At 37.3% G+C, this 21,385-nt stretch overlaps 1 protein-coding gene across 2 annotated transcripts in view; it reads left to right on the top strand.

Annotated features, from left to right (window-relative positions):
* Positions 1-21,385, top strand: part of VWA8 (von Willebrand factor A domain containing 8) — a 176,841-nt gene that overhangs the window by 94,199 nt on the left and 61,257 nt on the right. For both annotated transcript variants that reach the window (XM_065678185.1, XM_065678186.1), the window contains exons 22-26: positions 4,542-4,617; positions 5,563-5,698; positions 6,916-7,035; positions 7,724-7,929; positions 15,544-15,695. In XM_065678185.1, coding sequence (XP_065534257.1) covers positions 4,542-4,617; positions 5,563-5,698; positions 6,916-7,035; positions 7,724-7,929; positions 15,544-15,695 — 690 coding nt within the window. The remainder of the gene's footprint in view (positions 1-4,541; positions 4,618-5,562; positions 5,699-6,915; positions 7,036-7,723; positions 7,930-15,543; positions 15,696-21,385) is intronic.

Below are 21,385 nucleotides of genomic sequence, written 5' to 3'. Positions count from 1 at the left end.
CAGATGGTGTATTCATGACTGATTTAAATGTAATTGACAAGAGATATATGTCTATATACATAGGTATTTAAATAATTATCTCACAGAAATGAAGAACATCTATTATTAGAGCATATATTCTGTGTCTCTGATTTTTCCTTTCAACTACCATAAAGTTCCATTTGAAGAATAAGCGGAAGGCCAAACCTGAATCTGGTTTATGTAGGGTCATAAAACACACGGTTGCCATCTGTAGATATTCTCTTACCCTTTCAGCTGTGGAAAAGCCAGGACAGTAGATGTTTGTAACATTAACTGAGGTCCTGACACTGTGTCCTGTCTTTGGGCATCAACCTCCTTGGGGGCTCGAGTCTTAAAGTGCTGGAATACCTTTTTTAAGTTAGACAATAATGAGTAAATTATACAATGGATAAAATTTTGGTTTTACATTTCAATGTTCGGGGGCGGGGGGGGGGACACACATGACACACAAGTGTCAAAGCATATAATGAATTATTTGTAGATGTGTCATATAGACAGCATTAATATTTTAAAAGAAGAATTTCATGCGTTGATTTTATTTCTCTAAAGAAACATCTTTCAGCCAGGTGGTCCTCCAGGTGAGCTAACACAAATTTCAGGAAAAAAGGAGCATCATTCTCCTATGTTCCTTATTTTTTCCTCCTGGATAGTTTCAGCTCCTGTGTCTCACTGCAAGATATCCAGAGTGTTTGGAGATTTACTTCCTTTCCCTTTTTGCCTCCCATCCTGCCCTGTTTCAAGGCCTATGGATAGAGGTATTCAGCTCTTTCAAGCAATTCCAGATTTTCAGTTGAAAAGAGCCTGGGCGAAAGTTTCTGTCTCCCATGAAGGTATTCAGAAATGCTGAACTCATTGACTGGATTTCTGAAGAGAATTCTATTCTGAAGAGTAAAATAGCTGTCAGGTGCAGTTCCTCTCCTCTCTTTTTGGAGAAAGTTTTTAAATTCAACTGTTTAATAGAATTTGGGTTAATCTTGACAGGGGTAGAATGAACTGAGCACTCTCTGTGGTTGATGGAAATTCCTCCTGCCGCATGTCATGGTTCTTCCCCAGAAAGGAGGCATTGCTGTCAAAGAAATAGGAACTGTCACAGACTAGTATGTTTGAGTAAGTCTACAGACCTCAGAAAAAGCTGCCTTTAGGGTAAATAGTGCACCAGCAGCAAAATATAAATAAAAGGCAATGATGTGAGCTTATAAACAAGAAAACATCAAAAGAATTCTCTGAAGTCCTACTACGACTTGAGTGGCACTGTCAGAAGAGTTGCTGAGTTTCAGTAGCAGATCTTTTTTCATTACTACTTTTTTTTTTTTTGTGGCAAGCCTGTAAGGATGGCTTGCTTGATAAAAATAAAACATAAAAAATACATTCTTTTCATATTTTTCTTTTACAATCAGGAGAAGACAGTTCAATTGAGTGGGATGACAGTATGTCAGACAGTTTTTCTCGCTTGCTTCTACATTCCCAGTCGCGCTTCTTTGTGTCAGAACTATTTTTATCTTCAGTGCTAAATGTGATGAAACTGGGAGGTGTTGATATTCACATCTTTGTTACAGCCCAGTTAATATTAAGATGCTAATATTAATAAGTGAATGTGAATTAAAGTTTTTAGTTCCTTTCCTGTGGGAGTGGAATTCTACAGTCTAATGTTTAGGGTGCCAGATATTTAGCATTCAGTAAAATCTGTAAATCGTATTGTTCAGAAATATTTCAGTCTTAGCATACTTTTTTTATTCTACATTTTAGTGTCTTTACATTTACATAATTCATTACTAAGTGGAAATCTAAGAAATAAAAAGCCTGAAGCCACTCTGTACTGTGTTTAGGTCATGTTAGGTTTCTGAAGAACAGAAATTAATGACATCTAAAGGCTTACTATTCTAAAAGGAAATAACAATTCATCTGTAGTAACCCTGCAAAATCGTTCTTACCTATGTGGCTGAATGTGACACCCTAAGCAAGTGCGGGAGTTTTGCATTCACTTTAAGTAAGTCGTCAAGCCAATGGAATTAATATTTGGCGGTATATCTAGCTATAATACATGGCAAATCACTTGAAATATTTCCTCAGAATATTAGGGCTGCATAACAAAATAGAACAAATGAGGGAACCATGGAAAAAATAGGAAAAAAAGTTGGAAGCTAGATTTAGGATGTTAATTGTTATTTTGATACAATTCTGCAGTTCTTCTACAACTTTTTCTGATTTATGCAACTTTTATAATAGCACTTAAGTAAACTGTAAACTCTTCTAGTATTTATTTCCCCCACATATATAGTCAAATCTGTCTCCCCTTGAGAATAAGATCTTCCTAAGGATTTGTATGGGCTGCTGGTAATACTTAGCACAAGTTAGTATTCCATATCAGGGGGCTGTAATAATCTCTGCAGAGCCAGAGGATTAACTAGCTCACCAAAAGTACAATACACTATTTTGTGTTACAGTAAAATGCCATTTGACATTTGTGTCTTTTCTTCCATCATCACTTGTGCCCATCCACACCACCACTAGAGATCTTCCTTTCCTGCTTTCCTGCCATGTTCTGTTAACTTCGTTTTTTTTCATACATTGGCTGCTAAGTGCAAATTTATGATCTGTAAAGCATCCTGTACTGCTTCATCTTCCTTTACCTTATTCTTGGCCTATGCTGTTGTTAGGTCCACCCATTTCCTCACCTTTCTATTACTTTAAAGTGATGACAGTTCACCTCTGACAAATCCTTCCACTTTTCCCCTTGAATTATTTCCTTAGAACATTTTTCCATGAGCTGTTTCTGACTCATAAGAGACTTAATTATTCTGACTAACCTGTGACTGGCCTTCACATGCGTTACGATTTGGTTTGCACATTTTAAGAATTCTTCTACATCTGCAACTGCATAGGCTTGAACCAGAAATTGTAACTGGTAATGGAGTTAGGCTGATATATACAGTCTGAGAATGTAACCCCTAAATAATCTGTATTCCAAGAAACAAAATTGTTGGTTTATTGTTATTATAATCCATTATTTCTCTGCCCAGCACAGAAATGGGTAGACAGGCAGGATGACAACAAAAGCTTTGGGTATATGTCCATAATAGGATTTCTAAGATAATAGATTAATGCTACTGCTTATTTTAGTGGTTTAAAAAAATTACATGTTGCAAGTGAATTCTATGAATATAACTATTTTGGGGGGCGTCACTGCTTGCGACAGGCCATATATGATGGGGTTAAATCAAGTGAAGGTGGTCTCAGCTTTGTAGCCTTTCTCCTCCTGGATTAAAGTTCAGATGAAGTAGCTAAACATTAAAAATCTCTCTTCCCACCCTGTTTTTTATTCCTGTCCATGGGAAACACTGGAATAAATCAATCATTGAGTTTAAAGCTAAACAAGAAATTCTTAGTTATTACGGACAGAAATCCTGCTGACAGCAGTTTCAAATAAAGGAAATGTGCATGTTATGCTGTCAGTTTAAGACCATAATTGGAAGCTGGCCATTTAATAGTTTGCTGCAAACAGTACTGTGTTTGATTTCCTGTACCCATGGAGCTTATCAGAATATTGTTGGCTTTTTACAAGGTGTTACAAAATTAAAGATAGAACTAAGGTGAGTATTTGGAACAGTGAGTCAGCTTAGTTTAAGCAAACAGTTTTGTTATACGGCATGGCTGTAAAAGGTAAAGAGATTTTGTTGCATCAGATCTGACATGCAATGCAAAGCTTAACCACCCTTATCCTAGTGACCCTTACCTAGTGACTAGCATGTGGATCTTGGGCAGCATAAGTGAGGCTCTCCTGATGGGTTTTGTCATGTGAATAGTCATCATTATTTTGGCACAGACTAATCCAGATTTTGAAATACAGGAGAAATGGATGGCACAGTCTGCTTGCTCTAAGACTGAATTGCATATCGTGTTGCCCATGAAACTGTGAGACTCATCACCCACCTCTACTAGATTATTCCTTAGCTCACTGATCCCTCTGTACGCCCGGGTAAATAGGGTTGGTTTTGCAGATCTTGACAATTGTTTTGACAAATATTTCATACAATCAGGAGGAGTTGCCCTAGGTTATTTATGCAATTTATATAGGTAAATCCATTGTGGTGATGTATGTTGCTGGATGTCTCTGAATGGCAGCTGGGTTTTATTTATGTGTACATTCACTGGTGGTTGAAATAGATGAAAATTTTTTTACTTTTACTAATTTTTTTTTTTGTTTTACTACAGTAGTAGCAACAGTAGTAATGTGCCTACATGAAATAAAGATACCGAATCCTATTTCAGTGTTTTCATTTCCAGAGTTTATTAGAAATGGAGAACTACCATGAGAGCCCTGGCAGAGACAGGGTCAACTTTGACCACTAAGCTGGCACAGAGTTGTTCTCAGTTCAAATTCTTCAAGAATTCTTTAAAAATATATACATATATATATATATAAGGGAAAGAGGCCCTTCAGTAGTTCATTTATTATTTCTTTGTTTTATTTAAACTTAAATCTCCGTGTATTTTTAATGGTCTGTTTTTCCACATTTCAGGGATACCACTGTACAAAGCCTTACCCTACAACCTTCTGTCAAAGATGGTCTTATTATATATGAAGATTCACCATTGGTCAGTAGTAACATTTGGATTGTATATTTGGTTGGGTTTTTTTGCCATTTAAAACAAGAAGTTAAACACGCTGGCTTTTCAGATGAGAAAATTCTTTGTGATTTGATTACTTTCATGGCATAGTCAGTGAGTGCGGTAACATTTCATTAACTTTTACTTTCATAGAATGATAGAATGGTAGGGACCTTAAAGAACATCTAGTTCCAACCGCTTCCTACAGGCAGGGACACCTTCCACTAGACCAGGTTGCTCCAAGCCACATCCAGCCTGGCCTTGAACACTGCCAGGGATGGAGCAGCCACAGCTTCTCTGAGCAGCCTGTGCCAGGATCTCACCAACCTCACAGGGAAGAATTTTTTCCTAATACCTAATCTAAATCATGAACTATAATCACAATACTTTGTTCACATTTGCCGCGTTTGCTGTGTTGATAGTCCTAGGAGTCTGCATGTACAAGACAATTATGGAAAATATTTTAGTATTAACCTGACACATTCTAACTGGTAGAATGATATTTTCCCCCTTCTCTTTTGTACTATCTCACACCTAGCTGCCATGTTGGACTTTAAACAGCTGTTGCAGCTATCCGTTAGTTCTTTCAGCTACATGTCAACAGCCTGAATGCAAACTGCTTGCTCTGCTCTGTCAGCACTCCAGTTCATTCTCAGTCAGGCTACTCACTTTCCTCCCTATACAGCCCTTTCCATCCCTATCCTGAAGAAACAGAAATACACACCTTTCTTGTCTCACCTGCTTCCTCTTCTCTCTGCTACAGTTTGGTCATAGCTTGTCCTGGTTCTGGGTCCCTTACTTGTGTCAGTGCTGTCAAGATGTCACTTCTGATAACTGAGAAATCATTAATGCAGATTCTTGCAGGTTTTGGTTTGTGGGTTTTGTTTTTTTTTGGGGGGGAGGGTGTCATAATTTAATTCTTTTCTCTTCTAGGTAAGAGCAGTGAAGTTTGGGCATATTTTGGTGATTGATGAGGCAGACAAAGCACCAACAAATGTTACCTGTATCTTAAAAACTTTAGTGGAAAGTGGGGAAATGGTTTTGTCAGATGGAAGGCGAATTGTTGCCAGTAAGTACACAGGAAGCATTTTGATTATTTACAGTAAAATGTAACATGTTGCTGGTTTTCAGCAATTACATTACTAAAAATACTCAAAAGAATCCAAATGGGAAAAGTACTTGATGCTAAAAGGTTAACAACTAAAGAATTTACCGCCATTTTCTCTACTACTTTTGCAATAGCCACAAAGATGTTCTTATGAGTAAAATCCCAACAAACTGTAAGTTGACCTTTCTGCTTCTCATTCACCATAAGAAATAAAGATAAAATTGACCAAATTATAATCTTGGTTATGCCTGTCTGGACAGTTGGGGCATAATTTGTTTAATCTGGAACTGAAGATATGAATATATCTAAGTTTGAATTATTAAGGTCTTCATCTAATCAAATATTGAATATGCTTATATTATTTAAATATATCCTGCAGGCTGTGAGAGTATTTTGAAATTTAATGGAATTTAGTTAATGTGAATTTCCAGAACTAAGTATTTTTCAAAGAAAGACTGTGTTTGAAACGTCCTCTTAACATTAGTAGACACTGTAATTTACATGATGAGTTTCTTTTTAACAGTATTGGGAATGATGTTTCTGTATGAGTGGAGCAATAATGTGGCACTTGCATGGCACAGCACTTAAGGTTTGCTCGTCATGTAGTTAGGCATTTTATTAAATATCTTGCTAGCCAGTCTCAGTACCGTAGTTTTTTAGATGAGGTAAGAGGTTTCCCAAACACCTGGAAACGTGCTGCAAGGGAACAAGTGGGACCAGTCTGACTCATTTTGGAGAAACAGAGTCTTCACATGCATGAAATCATGAGCCTCTGGCTTCTCAAAGGTATTTGTAGTAGCCAGGAGAAACTTCAGTGCCATGTTCCCAGATGAGGTAATGTCGGACCTTTATAAAACCACATTTTATTCACTATTGGCTTCAGCATTTTAGTGAAATTAAATATAAACACAACAGGTAATCCCCACCCCAAGAAGAGTGGATGCATTTTGATGTTGTTGGGTTTTTTTTTTAAATGAAGCACTTCAGTTAAATATTCGTGAAACAAATTATGAAACTTTAAAATGAAAGCTAGAACATGCAGTCGAATGACACGCTAAGAAGCTGTTGACCCTTTTCTTGTAACTGCTCTGAGAACATAATTAGATTAGCAGAATTCTTTCATAATCCATTATCACAAGGCTTAAATATGCAATTAATACATTTTATTTCTTTTCCAGATAATGCTCATGTAGAGGGGAAAGAAAATGTAATAGTTATTCATCCTGATTTTAGAATGATAGTTCTAGCAAATAGACCTGGATTTCCTTTCTTGGGGAATGACTTTTTTGGCACTTTAGGTGAGTGATTCATATTAAATGGTGATCTCTAATAGATGATTAATAGACTAACAGCCTATATCCATTAGATTTCATGAGGAGAAGGAGTCCTTATGCATATTGGTACTTTGTTTCACATAAGATGCTTGGAGGTGAGATTCAGCTTGAAGATTACCATGTAAATTTATGTAAATTTACGTAAAAGTGCTTTAACTTGTCCTGAAATGAACATGCACATATGTGGTCATCTGTGTTACAGCTATTTTGTTTTATGGGATCTGGACAAACGCAGCAGACAGACAAGGTTACAAAAGAAATCTTTGCAAATGAATGTATCTTGTATACAAATAAAGCAAAAACATGAGTTGTAAACAGCCTGATACCTGATGTAAGTGATTAACGCAACTTTATGCCCAAATCAAACAAGCCATGGGCGAGGTGCTGTCCTCCTCAGTAGAATACATGGGAGCCTGATGAATGATTCTTTTCTCAGTAGTGGAGGCTACTGTCTTTTTGGTGATAGCACTATGCTGCCTGCTTCTTAATTCTCATTAGCGCCTCCGTGCACATGACCCTGTGTGTTAGACTAGCAGGTACTCAGCATACTCTTGAGGCGTTGTTTTTCCATTTAAGGTGCTATATGAAAATTAAAGGGGCTGTTGTGATGCTCTCTCTAATTACTTAAATGGATGCTTATTTTCCTTTTTAGGAGACATTTTTAGTTGCCATGCTGTTGATAATCCCAAACCAGAGTCTGAACTGGCTATGCTTAGACAATATGGTCCTGATGTTCCAGAACAAATTCTTCAGAAACTGGTGGCTGCTTTTGGAGAACTTAGGAGCTTGGCTGACCAAGGAATTATTAACTATCCCTATTCAACTAGAGAAGTTGTGAATATTGTAAAACATTTACAGGTACAGTGCATCAGATTTTATTGTAAACTTGAGTTCATCACTGCTGAGATTTAATGCTTGAAGGTTTTAGAAAAAAGGTGTTATGCATTTTTATTTCATTCTTATGAAAAGTTTTGCATTTTGTAGGAATCATATTCAGATGTTCAGGTAGTCTGAGGGTAAAGATCACAGATGTATACAGGCAGATATTTTTCTGTATATTGATAGGTATTTAACAAAAAAACCCAACCCTGAGAGTCTGCTTTTCTACTGTGTGAGCAAATACCACATTCATATATGTGAATACAGTATGCAGCGTTCATACTAGCCTTCACTGAAAAATTTCATATTCAGCATACAATACTTCCATAACAATGGAGCTGTTCACTTTATGCTGCTATAAAATTTTTGGTTTTAATAATTTCCAGGGGGAAAACAAGTTTGTCTTCTGTAGCAATAATACATCACTGATGGAATTTTTCTAAGGAAAATGTTAGATGGATAAAAACTTAGCAAACAGGTACTTAGGATCCATGACTGCTGCTTAGCACATTTGAACTGTAAAATCGTGAATTCTGGTTTAATGGTGATCTTTTTTTAAAGATTGCAGTAGAGCCTGACTTCTGTCTTTACGAGTTGAAGGATACTTTTTGCCTGAAGTACTTGAAATATAAAGTATCTTAATACTCTTTGAAATAGCAGTGGTTTTATTTTGTCCTGTTTATAATCATAAAATCAGTAATTTGTTAATTTGTACATTATTGCTTGAATTACTGAATACTAGATTGAACAAAAGTTTAGTGGAAATGTGAATGTAATTGCTACAATTAGAATATAATTTCTCAGAAATCATTTGACCATTTCCATGTATGACACTGCATAGTATAACAGGGTTGCATGATGCTTTTGTGTTTGTGCTCATGAACATACATACATTCATCCATATACAGACATTTAGATCCTGCAGTTTGCTACTTTTAAAAATCTTCAGTTCATCCAAATTTCTGGGGAAGATAGATATTGTGCTCTATGGTTTCTGGGATGCAGCGAGGTGTTGAGACAAAGTAAATTGGTGCTACTGTGATACCAAGAATGCTGTCTTTACAACTTTGTACTAAAGATTAACAAAATTCAGACCTAAAAGCTGAAGAATCCATCCAAATAAACACATAAGCAAAGTAGTTTATTAGGATCTATTACCAGTTGGTGGGTATTTGTTTGCCAAAATGATAGAACTTGTACATGCTGATCTCTAAACACAGAGTTACATTTGAAATGAAAGTGGAAAAATTGCACACTTGAGGAACAGTTGCTGTGCAGCTGAAAAGCTGGTGGTTTAGGGGTTTTGTTAAATTACCATTTTCCTGTCTTCATACTCTTTGGCTAGTCCCACCTTCCTTCCTAGCATCTTTCCTTCATCATTTGGCATGGATCACCAGGCAGGTTTTCCTGTCAGCTAAGATTTCACTGCTTTCAAAATCAAGTGTAAATACCCAAATAAGTACAACATGCAGCTTTGATTTCTTCTGTAACTTTTGTTTTCAAGATCCCAGTCTCTTTGAAAGGATGCAACATTTTGTTTACTGTAACTTGTTTTTTAATCTGAATAATAAAATGGCTGGGAGTAGCCAAGTGTGAACAATGAATATAAACATAATGGTTATTCCAAAGTAAGAAGCTTTTAGGTCTTCAGGTAGAGAAGAAAGAGGAAGGAGGGAAATGAGTCAATAAAATTGCTGGTCCTTAGGAAGGAAGGAGGGAAGTTAGTCATGTTGTTAAACTATTTCCCTTACAGCAGTTCCACAGCCCCACTCTCTTTGTACTATTGTGTTGATTTCTTCCACACAATTTTGGAATATTTTGCTTCTGTAAAAGAAAGGTTGGACGTTTTGGAAAAAAAAAGTGTTGATTGCTGTTATCTGAGAACGCATCGGGGCTAGTCAGTTAAAAAGCATTCTGATTACATCAACATATTATTAGGCTAATCTCTGTACTACGATCAATTGTTGTCATCAAAATATAGGATTGTGTCTACAGTGTAGTTACAAGAGCATCTTCCCATAAAGATTATGCAAGCAGAGAACCTGTAGCAATTAGTTTAGCATACATATTTGCATTTAGAGATAGGTTGCCTCTATACTAACTTTTTCTTAAGGAAAGTTTTTTTTGGTGGCTCTTGAGATACCAAATTAGTTTGAAGACCTGAAACTGTACGCATAGGAAAAGTTGCCTAATGCAGGTGCCTGTATTAGTTGCTGCTACTATTTCTCCTCACAGATTGTATAGGGAATTTGGGTCCTGTAGCTCTAGATTGCAGGTGACCTGAATATAGCCTTTTTGTCTTGCTCACCTGCAGTTTTCAGACTCTGTCAAATGTCAAAAGTATTTATGCTAATAGTGGCTTATGTGCAAGATGAGAGGCCCTTGCTCCACTGAGTTACCGTATGCTTCCCGTAACTACCAGCGTATGCTGTGACTTCTTCTCTGCAATCTAATAGGCTAGTTTTCATAAGACCTTTTGTATGTTATTTTGTAGAGTCAAGATTCACCCCATGTCTCTGGTGAATGTTAATCAGGCAAGCCACATTAGTCCAGATAAAATCAAAATAAGTGTTTTTTATAAGTCTGTTGAGTTTGGGAAAGTTGAGATTTTTCTGGTAGGCCTTCTTTCTTATTCGTATCTGAGATTGCTTTCTAATACAGTATAACACTAAATAGTATAACACTGTATAGTGCTATACTATACTATAGTACAGCACTAGTATAACAGTTTCCAAGCAGTTAATGTCTAAGGTGCCTTCTCGCCCTGAAGTCTACTAATCATCAGGCTTTTAGGCCTGTTTGGTAAGCTTTTGTGCATAGACAGTACTTTTTTCCATTTAGCCTAACCTCAAAAGGAAACTAGGCTTATCAAATCACAGTTTGTATCCCTTTCTCACCTTGCTGCCAAATGCACATCAGTAATAACCATTTACCCTTTTGGCCAACCACAGTGAATCTCAGTTACCAGTTTTCAAAGAGAATTAGGTTTCTGCTGGCTTAATCAAGATCAGTGGCTATGTGACAGGGAAGAGCAGATAGAAATCTTGATTAGTGTCCCTGTGAATTAAAAGGCAGGGAGAGTATTCAGCTGTTTTGGTTGACAGTAGATATGCCCACTAAAGACATGAGCACTGTTTAATCAATTAGTATGCCTGTCGCTCAGGATGAGGCATAGACATGGTGCATCTTGCTCTGCTGACAGGACAACTAAGGAGGCACAGCAGTATTCAGTGAAAAGGCATTGGCTATAGAGGGCGAAGCCAAGGCCATGGAGGAATGAGCAGGCAGGGAGACATCTGTTAGTGTCACGGTGGCAGGGTGGGCCTTTGGGGTAGCACTGGCCAGATGGGAAATACGCAGGTGTCTGAAGGCACTAGAATATGGAGTGGTAGTAAGAGCATGAGGCAGAAGTCTGAAACAAAAATCTGGGCTCATTACAGACTGGATGCCAGATAATTTGTCACTGTTTTCAGTGTGGTGGTAGTGTGTATAGCATATTTTAATTAAGATTCTGTATGTATACTGGGAAGCTACTATTTTGCTGATACCTTTTAAGCAGACTATAGCAAAGCATGTACTCCCAGAAAGGTAAATTCATAAAAATATGGATTTCTTACCAGGCTGAATTCTGTCACAACTCTGTATCAAGTAAAGCATAAAATATATATATAAAAATATAAAATGGTAAAATTGTTAAAAGCAAAGCCTATGTTACCTACTATTTTAACGACTAGCCAAGAATCTAAGCTGTGAAAATACTCTAAGGTACACACAGAGGTGTTACTTGTGAGGGGAAGAATCAATGAATGAGAACCAGACAGACTGATGAGAGATCAATGTTTCCTCCAGTAATCTGGTTTTAAAAATCAATAGCAACCAAATGATTTTTTAAAAAATGTTCAGCTCAAACATTCAAGCCTTTTTTGTGTGTGTTCTTCAAGTGAACTGTCATGGCCTTTCTTCAGTAAGCAGTTGTCCAGACAGTTATTAAAAGGTTGTTGAATTTGTTCTGATTGAAACAAGAGAGTTGTGATTTTTTTAATAACTGAAGTAAAGGGCTTTTTGGCAAGTGGCTTGTGTTCAGAACATGTTTTATTGACAGCAGCTATGAGTTATACCTGAAGAAGTAATTTTTTTCTGATGTCCTGCTGATGAAAGAGGCATAGAACTATTGAAGCAGTTCAGTCAGAAGGGTATCTATCTGTCAGTAGTTACACAATGATTCAGAAAACTTGGAGACTACTAGTGAAAAACAGATAATATTTTACACACTTGACAAAACTTTCTGCAGTATGTTGTGCAGGGCAGGTGAAAGAGTAGGTCATGAGTGAACGAGACAGCTTGGTGCTAGTTTGTTGGTTGTGCTTTGCAGTGAGAAGGGAAGAAAATGCAATATTCATCTTCATAAATGTTCTAAATAATAGAGTTGGGTTGTATAGAGTATGCACAATTCTGGACATACTTTGTTCTTGTTATCAAAAAGAAAACATACTTGAAAACAGACTGAGATACAGTCGTGCACACTGACTACTAAGTAGCTTTAACATAATTTTTTTCCCTCTACATTACATGTGAAATATTAATAGAGTCTTTAGTTAGAATAGCTGTTGGGAGAAACTTTATGGTTTAGTACCTGTTTCATTCCTTAAGGAATGGACATGGTAACGAGGATGGCACAGGCAATAGGGCAACTTGTTTTCCCACACTAACTCATATTTTGCTAAGCTGTAATAGTGCAGAACTTCTAATAGTTTTCAGGTAGGAACTTCCAGTAGGTTTCTAATAGATAACCTCGGGGACAGGTTTAAAAAGCAGGATGTAGTTTCGCTTGCTTTTATAGCAACAGTAGTACTGAAATATTCTGTGGTATGGACACCGCACGTTAAAAGAAAAGGTTTGTAGAAGCCTGTTCCTAGCAGTGGTAGGACACTCACAGTAACTAGCTAATTTTAGTGTTGCTTGTGTCACGGATATTTTATTGCAGAGATTAGATATTTATTAAGTTGGGAAAATACTAAATTCCTGGCTAAGGATGATGTTTGATTAAGAGTATGGGTCAACACATTTATGAAAATGTTCAGGTTTCTTCTATTTTAGTTTTTACACAGGACTCAAATGTCTTTTACTTGTAATACATTTCTTAATTTAGATAGATAATACAATTTATTGTATTGTGCCAAGTCTGCTTTAAAGGTTTTTGTACAAACCTTGCTCACTACTGGAGAAAAAACAATTAAGACTTGATCTCCTTAAAATACTTCTTCACATGCTTACCTTCATCTCTGTAAATGTGCCATACTGAGATGAGAGCATCCAGGTCCTTGTCTCAAAGATGTAGTATTGGAATGAAAGGCATATGAAGAAAAAGTGAGGACTTTAAAGATTCTCACTCCCATCTCTTGCCAAAAATAAAAATAAAGTTACAGCAGTTAGGTGGTAAAGTTCTAGGATATATAGTAATGTGGTGATTTTTCTTTTTTTTAGCTCTTTTGATTTGATTTATTCCATTTACATCTGTGGTGGGTTGACCCTGGCTGGACACTAGGTGCCCATTCAAAGCTGCTCTATCACGGCATTCCTAAGCCCAACAGAGGAGAGAAAATATGAAGAAAAGCTCGTAGGCAGGGAGAGCTCACTCACCAGTTGCTGTCACAAGCAAAACAGACTCAACTTGGGGACATTAGTTTAATTTATTACCAGTTAAATCAAAGTAGGATAATGAGAAATAGAAACCAAATCTTAAAACACCTTCTCCCAACCCCTCCTTTCTGGTCTTCACTTTACTCACAAATTCTCTATTTCCTCGCTGCCAGCACCGCAGGAGAATGGGGAATGGGGGTTGTGATCAGTTCATCACATCTTGTCTCTGCTACTTCTTCCTTTTCAGAGGGAGAATTCCTCACACTCTTACCCTGCTCCAGCATGGGGTCCCTTCCACAGGAAACAGTCCTTCATGAATTGCTCCAGCGTGGGCCCCTCCCATGAGGTGCAGTCTTTCAGGAACAGGCTGCTCCAGTGTGGGTCCCCCATGGGGTCACCAGTCCTGCAGCAAACCTGCTCCAGTGTGGGCTCCTCTCTCCTCGAGGCCACAGGTCCTGCCAGGAGTCTGCTCCAGTGTAGGCTTCCCACAGGGTCACAGCCTCCTTCAGGCATCCCCTTGCCCCGGTGTGGTGTCCTCCATGGGCTGCAGGTGGAGGTCTGCTCCCCCATGGACCTCCACAGGCTGCAGGGCCACAGCTGCCTCACCATGGTCTGCACCACAGGCTGCTCCTGTGCCTGGAGCACCTCCTCACCCTCCTTCTGCTCTGACTGTGGTGTCTGCAGGGATGTTTTTCTCGCATGTTCTCACTCCTCTTGCAAACCCAACACACAATCTTACAAGAGTAAGATGATTTTTCAGACGTTTTGTTGAGGATTATCTGTGAAAGGCTCAGTGACTTAGCTGTGTCAACATGTTCAACTTAAACAGCTGTTTTTGTCAATGACAAGTAAAATCTAAATTGCACATAATACATATTCCATTTAAATTACCTAAATATTCCTTTAAAAAATTAGCTTATTTAAGCATGAAATTATAGCTGCATATATTAAGGTCCATGTTTATTGAAATCTGCCTCAATCTAAATGGGGACAGGTACATGTTTACTATTGGAGTTTCATGGCAAATCAAAAGAGTGGAAGTTACCGACTAAGCACTTGCAGCCAGTTCACGGAAAGGCTAAACCAGCTTTTCACACCTATAGTGTCTTCTGCAGGTTCCAATAACACCCTTCTTCAGTCTATTCCTATTACATGTGTTCAATTGACTGCTCAGTCAAGGCTTTAAGCCTTACTGCCTTCTAGTTCTTAGTGGGAAATGAGAGGCAGGAAAATGTGTTTTCTTCTTGTGAGCAACAATAATTAAAGGTGTGGGAATATATGAGCATCAGTTCTGAAACCTGGAAGAACTCACTGGCCTTAAATCATTGGTCCAGTTCAGTGGCAAAACCTGCATTGTTTGAAATACTAACGAAAGTTTGATAAACTTTTTTTTTTTAATACATGCAGCACATTTCAAGTAGTACTTTTTTCTAGGAAAACACATGTATGCAAATCTTAATCAAATCCTTCATGACCTAAAGTCATTTTTAGTAAGCAGCATATCTTTTTCTTTTCTATATTCAACATTAAGAATCAGAATTCTTAAATGAATTGTGTAGTCGAATTGTACAGATATAAGTATTTGTGTCAGATCTTTACATTACAAAAAAAGCAGTTCCAAATTTAGAGAATACAAGCTATATTTAATTACATGTTCCAATGATTACACAATCTTGTTATGTGTATAACTAAGATGATTCTTTAAAACATGAATTATGTTGAGTATTTAAATAATTGTCTCCTGCTTGTTTGTTTAATTCAGGTTTAGTGTCAGTAACTCCATTCTGACTTGATTGCCTTCTTTATTCTGAAAAGGAAAAAATGATTATTTGAGCACTTGTCTAAGTTGAGCAAAGTTAGTGCTGTAACTGCTGATTTTAGAAGTATTTCACGATATGCTGTGACTTAACAGATATTCAGTAAAACAAACTTGGGCTCTTTGTTTCTTCACAGAAATTTCCAACTGAAGGACTGGCAAATGTTGTTCGAAATGTATTTGACTTTGACTCCTACAACAACGAAATGCGTGAAATTTTAATCAACATTTTGCACAAATATGGGATACCTATTGGAGCAAAACCAACCAATGTACAGCTGGCCAAGGAGTAAGAATAACATAAGATATATATTAAGAAGACAGGTTTCTCATGATCACTTTTTTATAGTGCATTATCTTGCTGCTAACTGATTCAAAACCAACCTGGAATACTTGAAGTCAGTACTTCTCTGGTTCAAATTTATATTCTTCCAAATCATTTATAACAAATTACTTCATGATAGAGTATGTGCTTATTACTAATATTTAATCTTCAATGTTCATGTACATATTGATAGCTTGTATGATAAACAGATACATATATATTAATAAAGGGAAATACTTGTTTCTTTTCCTGTGTTTTTAATTGAATTGCAACACATTTCTATCCTGTTATTTGTCACCTAAATCAGTAGCAAAGCAAACAAGCTGTCGGATTTTGTCTTAGATATTTACAAAAGGCTCTATAAAAACACTTCTGCAGAATAGGACAATGCATGTAAGCTCTAGGAACCATTTTTGTATGTATCTGTGTATCGCTGTTATTCTATAATTATGTTACCAGTTGACATACTACACCATATACTTTTTCTGAGGTTAAATAGCTTTTTTTTGGGGGGGGGGAGGGGTTAGGATTAAACTGAATTATGACACAGATTTAACTGGTTCTTCTACAGTTCACAGATAACAGGCTTAAGTAGATTGTACTGAAAAGCAATTAGGAAACTTAATTTACTCTGGCTTGAACTCTAATATATAATTTATTTCTGGAGAAACAAATATTTCCCTTTCATGAAGAAGGCTTTATGGATATATGGAAAATCGGGTTTGCCACTGGGCACATATATTTTATTTTTGTCAAGGAGGGACTGATTCTTACGACACAATGTTCTGATATTAGGTGTCCATGTGTAGGTTTCTCCTGCTGGAGCACCACCATTACTGTATCTAACAGCCTACATATACCTATTAAAAGAAGACTGGGAGTGTAATACATGTGGTATACCTTTTAATTTTGATGATGAAAGAATTAAATGCCTAGGGAACTAGTACTTGGGTGTACTGCACAGAACTACAGTGTCTGTCAAATTGACAGTACCCACGTCAAATTCTTGCCGTGGTTTCTCTGGTAAAAGTTACTTGGTAATTTCTATTTTACAGAATTATGTTTGTCCTAGTTTTTTTAGAAATTTGCACTTTATGTGGCTTTTAGAAGTATTAGATTTGGGTTTACATGGGTTGATTGGAAAGGACTTTGTTAATGAGAAGATAGAGGCTGAGGAAACATAAGAGAAAGCTGTAACTGGAGACTATTCAGTCTATAAGTGAGAGGGTAGAAGAAAGATCATACTGAAGAAGGGATATTCACCTGATCATTTTGAATCCATCACTGAGATTTTGTAGGACAGGTTACATCAAAGATGACAGACTTACAAGACCCCCTTCACAACCTGCTTATCAGAAACTTCGCTTGACTAGCAGCTGTGAGTGCATACTGTGTATGCTGAAGGCCAAGGAGAGGAGAAACTACAGGAGCAGTTCACACGCAGTTGATAAAAGCAACTTTTTGTTAGATCTCACCATGAAAGATTGGGACTAGGCTGCCTGCCTGGCTCTGATGATCCAGCAGTCTTGATCTCAGTATCCCATGTGTCCACCACAGCTGGCATGTCACATTATCCTACTGCTGCCTTCCAAAACAGTCTTGCTATTGGTCATAAGATTTAACCCTGTGGAGTTTGTAAGCCAAGATGGATCACCTTGCATTACAGATACACCTTTTAAGAATGGTTTAGGCACAGTTGATTCTGTCTTAGGGTTAAAGAACATCTAGATAATCTCTCTAAATGTGTCCCAGTCCCTATTGCAAACTCGCATGATGGACACACTGAGGTGCTTTGGTATGGTGTTTAGACCACTGCACAAAAGCTACTTCCTGAAGCTGCTACATGTTTAGAATGAAAGTACTGACCTTGTCTATATTGTTTTCCAGAGCTCTGAGAATAGGATAATAGTGCTAATCTAGTGCATCCCATTTCGTTCAGAAAAGATGCAAGTTAATCTAAAACTTTCCTATCTGATTTTTTTCATGATTCATGCCTGAAAACCTTCAGAGATGGAGTTCTGTAACCTCCGAAAGCAAATCGATCTTGTTTCCAAATATCCATGTCATTAGAATGTCATCTCTAGACTAAAAACATCCAGTTCTCTCACTCTTCCCCATTTTTAAGGCCTCTGGTTTTTATTTTTTCTTCTAGGATTCCTCTCCCCGCTTGATTCACGTCCATCTTTAAGCATTGTGTGTGAACCTCGGCAGGTTAAATTCTGCTAGAGCTGAGTAGAGGAGTGTGAGAGTATAGAATAGAGATGTATACCATGCAGCAATCCCTTTTAAAACCCCAAGTTTGCATTTCTTGCAATGTTTAACTGGCATCCAGTTTGAGGAACATGAACCTCCAGATCCTTTTTACAGAACCCTGCAAAATAACACTTGCCCTATCTTTGCTTTATGTAATCAATGTCTTTCTTACTGTACTGTATTTTTTCAGATTAGCTGTCCAATTTACCAAGATCACTTTCAGTTTTAGGCTTGTTTTTCTTCCTGCTTGTAGTCTTTCACAGCTTGGCAAACTGAAGGTTTACTAGGTGTGATTTCTACAGTGTCCTACTGGCAACAGCATAGCACTCCCACCCCTCCCACCCAACCCCCCAGCTTTACTTCTGTGTTTCAGTTTTAATTTGCAAGACTTTTAAGGCTTACTAGCTATCATAATAAATTGGTCAGTGTTTCTATTAAGTAATGTGAAAACTGGGATAGTATCCCAAACCTAGTCTGCTGGAGGATGTCAGTCATACCTGCAGCAAAATCGTTGCTATTGATAAGAGTGCAAGTCCTGTACAATTAAGAAGTTCTGTGATATGGGAGCATTTCTGGGAGATTCGATAGGAAAATCATCACACTGAAATTCTGACTCCTTTTTATAGGTTCTGTATGGTATGTTTTGCATCACACAATTTGTGAATATTTTACTCTAGTAAGTTTTGGAGAACTCTGTCACCTATTACTCTATCTAAAAGAAAAGCTGAATAAATCAGAATTATGTAAATTCCTGGTGAAACATAACTGCTGAAACTATAGGAACATAAACATGAGACACATCACTACAATACAGGGTCTTACTAGAAGGAACTTTGAGGGTTGTATCCAGCTGAAATTAGAGGGGAAATTTGACAGACAGTACCAGTGGCACTTACAGAAATTTTAGCTTAGGTTCTGGAATTAATACACCTAATCTTGGAAGGAAATATTAGATGGTGTCTAATGACCATTTAGAAAAGAATTCTTACCGTAATTTTTTCAAGAGAGAAATTGATTTGTTGATGCTAATTTATCTACTTCCAAAATTGGTGTCTTATATTAGACCACTAAGGTAATGCTTTAATTGGGCTTTTTGTTTCCTTCAGTTGGTTTATGTTGTTGTGTTGGGGCTTTTTTCCCAAATAGGATGACCATTCTTCAAGGCACTGACATGTTCAGTATTTCAGGTTATAACATCAGGATATTGTCCGTATCTCCTGCTCTCACCTGTCAATAGTTTATAGTTTTTATCAGTATTATGTGTAACGCAGGTGGCTCATCCACGGTGCTTTGCCAAGACATAGTGCATAATAAAATGGATCACTCACTGTGCTAACTCACTGTTTTATTTATGTACAATTACACTTTGTTTTTCCCATTGGCATCTGTTACGTCACGTTTCTCTGAACTCATGCTAATCTGTCTTTTTGGAGCACAGTTCAGACCATTTGCAATTCCCAGGTAAAACAGCATTCAGCTCTAATTCTGGCATTTATCCATGATGAAACTGTCATTCCATGTTTTCCCTCCCGTCACTATCCGTTTCCCAGTGCTTGCTATAACTTCAATATTTGTTTTATATGAACTGGGTTTTTTATATGTAATGTAACTATATAAATATTAACTGCTTTCATTTTTCATTACAGACTGTTCTGTATGTCTAGTGGTTATATTTTTAATCAAAATATGTTTAAATAGAGTCAGGAATTTCCCAAGTTTCGAGCTACATCTTAAGTCTCAAAAAGTTAGATAGGTTCAAAACCTCTTCAGCTGGACAGAGCACTGTCTGTTACTGAAATCCTTGAATACATTCTGTGCCAGCGCTGAGCTGGTTTACAAGGTCATGTATTAAGCAGCTTTGTTGCTTGCCAGAGTTCATGTGCGCAGCTGTGCTAGTATGATAGCTACCTGCAGGGAATTTGCATTCAGTGGAGCTTCAGTGTTACAGGATTTGTAGCCATTTTCCATATGTTCTCAGAAGGCTAAATAAATAACTTTATAAAGCAGGTTCTGTTGACTTTTTGAATACATTTACTTGTTGGGTTTGTTGTTTTGTTTCTGTTGGTTTGTTTGGGGTTTTTTAATTAGCCTACAATGAAGTTATTTTCCAAAATGAAAATTATGAAAATGAAAAGAAATTGCGTTCCATTGGTGCCACTTGGAAAAGTTTTCTAACAGCAGATGCCACTAGAGAAATACCTTTTGACAGATTGTCTCCCTTAGACTGCTGTGCATGATGAAAATCAGTCTGAATAGTAATTTTTCGTATAATGGCCCCATCAACTGTAGGCCTTGTGCAATCACCTTTTCAAAACAAAATGCCTGATTCTGTAACCATTCTGTGGACAGAAGTGGTCATGTTGAAACCAGGGTGTAAAAATTAAAATTAAATTAACATAAAAAATGTTTCTAATTTTCCTTAAGCAGCAGAGTTTGACAGATCCAAAATCAAAGAACTGATCAGGAATAATTCCCTAGAGCTTGCTTTCAAATCTTGGCTTTCTTACAAGATTACTGCAGTCTGTTATGTAGTTTTGCTGTCCTAGAAACCCTTTCCAGCTTTTGAAGAAAGCAAAAATCACGATTCACTCTGCACACCCCAGCTGGAGAGAGCAGTGAGGTTTCAGTACAGTTCTTACCCAGTTACTGCGCTTTTCACACCCATCAGATCACTTTGCTTCACAGATTTTTGCCGGTGATGGCATTTCCACAGTATTCTGTCTGCCTTTTATGTAAATGTATTTAATTAATTAATTTGACATACAGCAGTGTGTCAGGAGCCCCTTGTGAAGCTTTTTGCTAGTACTGTCACTTCAGGTTATTTTCAGAACTTGCTTGTTACTTTCAAGTCCAGGAAAAGAAGATAATTTCCCTCCTTCACTGCATATCGTATAAATTCACAAGAGGAAAACTGTTAAGATGTTTTCAGTGTGGGCATGTTGTTCCAGCCCCTCTGCACCTTCACTCTCTCCTGAAAATCATTTTCGGGGCACACTGATTAAAAGAGCCTTAATGCCACCAGCTTATTCAATACTCTTAGTCTTTCTAGACCTGATTTATATGAGAGAGCAGTGAGATGGAGTAAAAAGACTTGTCAGGCCCTGGAAGAGTAAGATCCCCGTTACACTTGGAAAAGAACTCTGAATTCTGCATTTTGTTTTATTCTTAAATTCTGATCTGCCTTCCCCTCCTTTTTGCTGTGCACGATGACTTGGTCTGCTGCCGCAGAGAAGTTAAATTAATCAGAAACAGGGAAGAGAACAAAGCCTCAAGAATCTAGGAGAAAGGAGAAATCAGTTTTCCTGAGGGAAGAGTAGAACTATTAGCAAAGCAAATCTCCCGACAGCTGAAACAGAGTGGAAGTGTTTTCTTTCTTTGGGAATGCAATCTGTAATTCTGTT

This window comes from Lathamus discolor, chromosome 4 (assembly GCF_037157495.1).
Source record: "Lathamus discolor isolate bLatDis1 chromosome 4, bLatDis1.hap1, whole genome shotgun sequence".
Lineage (NCBI taxonomy): Eukaryota > Metazoa > Chordata > Aves > Psittaciformes > Psittacidae > Lathamus > Lathamus discolor.
Note: the sequence above shows the minus strand (reverse complement) of the source record. Positions and strands in the feature narration are given on the sequence as shown.